The 4,247-nt window shown below is 50.8% G+C and overlaps 1 protein-coding gene across 1 annotated transcript in view; it reads right to left on the reverse strand.

The window, feature by feature from the left end:
* APCDD1L (APC down-regulated 1 like) overlaps nt 1-4,247 on the reverse strand; it is a 16,775-nt gene continuing 12,528 nt past the window's right edge. The window contains 1 exon segment of the mRNA XM_025039867.1: nt 1-69. Coding sequence (XP_024895635.1) covers nt 1-69 — 69 coding nt within the window.

The following is a 4,247-nucleotide window of genomic DNA, read 5'->3' on the forward strand; positions in this document are numbered from 1 at the left end:
CTAGTCTCGTGGCTGCAGACAGTGACGGCGCACACCCTGGGAACGAGCGAGCACGTCGTAGGGCAGCCCCTGGAAGGGGGAGGGTGAGTCGCAGGGGGCCCGCGTTTACAGCGCTGTCAGCTGACCTCCACATCGTCCCCCAAGGAGGACGCGCCCACTCCTGGTCCCAGCACCGCCCGCCGCCCCGCCTTCCGGCACGTCACGTTGTCAACCTTGCGGATTTTTGTTCATCTCAAAAGTGCACGTGCTTTCTTAGTTTTAATTCTTGGCGTGAGGTCGAGCGGCTGTTCAGACGTGTAAAGGCCACGTGCACAGCCACAAAGGCCAGGATGGAAGCCAGGTGACAGGAAGTAAAGGCCGGCCACGCCGGGGGCTGGTGGCAGCAGCGAAGGGGACGTAGGGGCCCGCGCTACAGGTGCGGCCCGGGCCCTCCACACCTCACGAATGGGGAGACGCGGCGAAGGGTGTGGGAGGGACGGGCGGGGGGTGCACGGCCCCGCACCCGCGACCTCGCTCTTGCTCTCGTCTGCGCACACGGTGTCACACTCGCGTCCCCGGGGCCCTCTGGCCATGGTGCTCACGGGACGCAGAGGACGGGGCAAGTGTCAACATCGTGCGCCATGGGGGGCTTCTGCAGGAGGGACCGAAAATGGTGGTCGTCTTTACCGGGTTAAAATCCACACTGCAAATTCGAAGCGTGTTCTTGACAGCGGAGGGGCTGCTTGCGAGGAGCCAGGGCGCCGGCTTGCGGTTGCCCAGCGTCGGGCACCAGCAGACCGGGCGCGGCGGGGCCGGGAGGGGCGACGCGCCCCGGCGAAAATGGCACTGGGGAGTCCGGGCAGCCTTTTTTTCAAGTCCACCTTCTGTTTCTCTTTCTTTACGCATGTTTCGCTGCTCAGATCACTTCAGAGAAGAAGAAGAAGAATAGTAAAAATTTGGAGAAACACAAAATCAGCATGATGGGCTTTTTGAAAAATGTACCTTTATGCCACTTCAAAAATGTCAGGAAAATGTGAACGGAAGGGAGGAAGCCCTTTAAAGTCAAGCCAAGAGCCACCGCTAAATTGTGTCCCCTTCCTTGCGGTCACGTTGCTACTGTGTGACTCCAAAACACAGTATTTTCCATGAGTAACGATAAAACCTTCCGAGTGCACCTGTCCCTGCGCGAGGACGGGCTGGTGGCCCAGGGCGAGGCCCCCCCATTGTCACATTTGGGGCATTTTCTCTGGCGTTTCCCTCAGTCTCGGTGACAATGAACCCAATTTGCGCAGACTCTCAAATGCTCTCTTGTCCCGTGAGCCTGTCCCAGAGATCCGTCACCCCTGACCCCAGAGTGTCTGAAACCTCTCTTAACAGCAGTCCGCCCTTTGCAGGACCGAAAACTATTTGAGAGAGGTGTGTGTGTGTGTGTGTGGTGGGAGGGGCTAGGTTTTGTTATTGCTGGATTTGGTTTTACGTTTAATTTTTTTTTTTTTTTTACCAAAGCATGGTATAGAAAAGCAAACCACAGTTGACCCTTGACCAGTGCGGGGTTAGGGACACTGAGCCCTGTGCAGCTGAAAATCTGTGTGTCGTTTTTGTCTCCCCCCAAAACTGAATTACTGATATGATAGCCCACTGTTGCCTGGAAGCCTTGCTGATAACATAGTCGATGAACACGGTTTTTTGTATGTTATGTGTCCTGTATACTGACTGCATTCTTAAATAAAGAATAAGCTAAAGAAAATGCTATTAAAATCATCAGGAAAATACATTTGCAGTATTTATTGAAAAAAATTTGCGTATAAGTGGACCCGTGCAGTCTAATCCCGTGTCGTCCGAGGGTCAGACGTCGTCCTAACAGCTCACGGTGACACCCGGCAGAGCCCATCACCCTGGTCTGCCACTTCCTAGGGGCACTTTGTTCTGGTATTGACCTCCGTTTTTCTGAATAATGTGGCTCTATTACTCCGTGACTTTTCACGTCTAGATGCTGTCTACTGACTTCCTTCTAAGGGAGAGAAGGATTTAGTCTAATAACCTTTCTCTCCACCCCTATCCGCTTCCCCTCCCTCTCAGTGTTATGCCCTGAGTTTTGACTATGTGGGGATCGTTCTGCGTGATCAAGACTAAAAATATTGTCCACGGCCGCGCCCTGTTTGTCCTATGATTACATTTCTCTTTTATACGTGACCCTTTCGCTCCTGGAGTTACTAAATCTCATGTGTTGCTGGCTTGATTTCCTATAGCTCTATCGTATTCAGCCCCCGGCTCCGACAGAAGTACAGATTTCTTCAGCACATGCACACGTCAGGTAATCCGTGATTCTGGTGTTTTTTTCTTGGAAAGCTCCCTCCAGAACCCTGCGTTCTCATGCCGCTCTCCAGACCCGTCACTCCATGGAGCACATCCTTCAGCAGGTTTCTGAGAAAGGAGTGTGTCGGAGGTAATTTTCCTGAGAATGTTACGTATCTGAGCATGTTCCATTCTGCCTTCCCACTGGACCCGTAGTTGGCCTGGGTATAAAAATCAAGGTTGGCTATCGTTCTAAGGAATTCGAAAGCATCGTTCACTGATCGCCCTTGACAAGTCCAATGCCATTTTAATTATTGATCCTTTTTTTATTTCTAGGGGAAATTCTTCAACGTGAATTTTAAACTTTCTTTTGATTTTTTTTCTGCTGTCATAATAATAATTTTCAAAAATTCTTTCTTTTCCAGTTACTCTAGTTTCTGGCAACCCGCTCTTGCTAGATGTGGTGTTTTATTTTCACTGAGGAAATTATGGTGCTTTTGTTGTCGTTGGTCTATAAGTTCTTCTTTGTTCCATAAGAGGGACTGAAACTGGTGAAGATCTTTAAAAGGTCGACATCCTTTTCACCGAGGACAGCATAGTTATTGTTGTAGTTCTGCCGCCTGTTACCTTCTACCTGCTGGTCACTTTGGACCAGGTTGGTACCTTACCATTTCGGAGGCTTTTAGTGGCGAAGCACTAAAAAGCTGATGGGCAGGATGTGTCGAATGGTCGGTCTCCGTGAAAGCTGACTGGCTTGAGACCTGGTAGGCACCTCTGCGGGGATTTTCTAGCTGTCAGTACCTCTGATTCTGAATCGGTATGTCTGCTTCAAACTGGGCTTGTTTCTCTGGCGAGGAGTCGTGTCCACCATCTCTCAAGGAGGAAGAGGCGGCGCAACCTCGCTGTTTAACGTGTAGAGATTGATTTACCGCCTCTGCGTTTAGCGTGATACCTTGCCCTGGGCGGCCTCCAAGTCCAAAGATGCGCTGATTAAACTTCCGGTTTCTCACAGGGGTTTCGGGGCAGAGCGTGGGGGTGCAGCCCCTCTTGCAGGCTCTCAACTAGTTCTGGGTTCAGCACTGCTGCTCTCCCGCCTTTCGGGGGCTGGGGCCAGCAGTTCCTGTCTTCGGGGCACGCGTGCACTTGCTTCTGCTCGCTGCCTCTCGACCGGCCTTCTGCGATCCGCTGTCAATGATATGTGCCCATCAGCTCTCCAGAATTGTGCTGACATCTCTTGCTGGCTCCGTTCTCTTCCCCTTTTGTATTTATCCATGCGATTTTGTGCCTTTTTAGTCGTCGCCCATGATTTATTGGGGCTTCAGAAAGAGGTAGAGGTCAAAATATGTGTTCCACCAGCCACTCCAGCCAGAAGTGTGGAAGTCTTCCTTCCAAAGCACCCAGTTCAATACCTGGCACATGCTGGGTGCTAATAAACATACGTGGGTCTTAACCGACGTGGTTGATTTTAACAGAAGTAATGGCCACCTAAGTTTTTTGTTAATTCTTTTCCTCCGGAGGGATTAAAAAATACCATATGTAGGACTAAGATTTGTAGGTTTTTACTTAATGACCCCTAGGAAATAAATACATCACCGGGAAAAGATCCAATCTCACTGCGTGTCTTTGTTTAAAGTCATTCTTAGAATGCATCGATTCCTCTTGAACGCTTACCCATTGGGCTCCTTCCAGGTGTAGGGGCTGGATGCTCCAGGAACCATTAGGGTTCAGCTCATTTTACTGGTGAGGAATCTGAAGCCCAGGGCTCCCCAGCTAAGGATAGAAAGTCTTAGGTGCCCGGATAAGACTGAAGGTCGCACAGCCTCCCTGAGCTCGTGGGTATGAGAAACCTGAAGTGGACGCTTCAGGGAACCTGTGTCAGGCCCCGTTTTCTCTTTCCTAGAGAGGGCCGACCTAGCAGGACACCGCTATCCTCAAGGTCACAGCTCGAGCTTCTGCTCTGTCTTAACTAAAAA

This window comes from Pteropus alecto, unplaced genomic scaffold (assembly GCF_000325575.1).
Source record: "Pteropus alecto unplaced genomic scaffold, ASM32557v1 scaffold45, whole genome shotgun sequence".
NCBI lineage: Eukaryota > Metazoa > Chordata > Mammalia > Chiroptera > Pteropodidae > Pteropus > Pteropus alecto.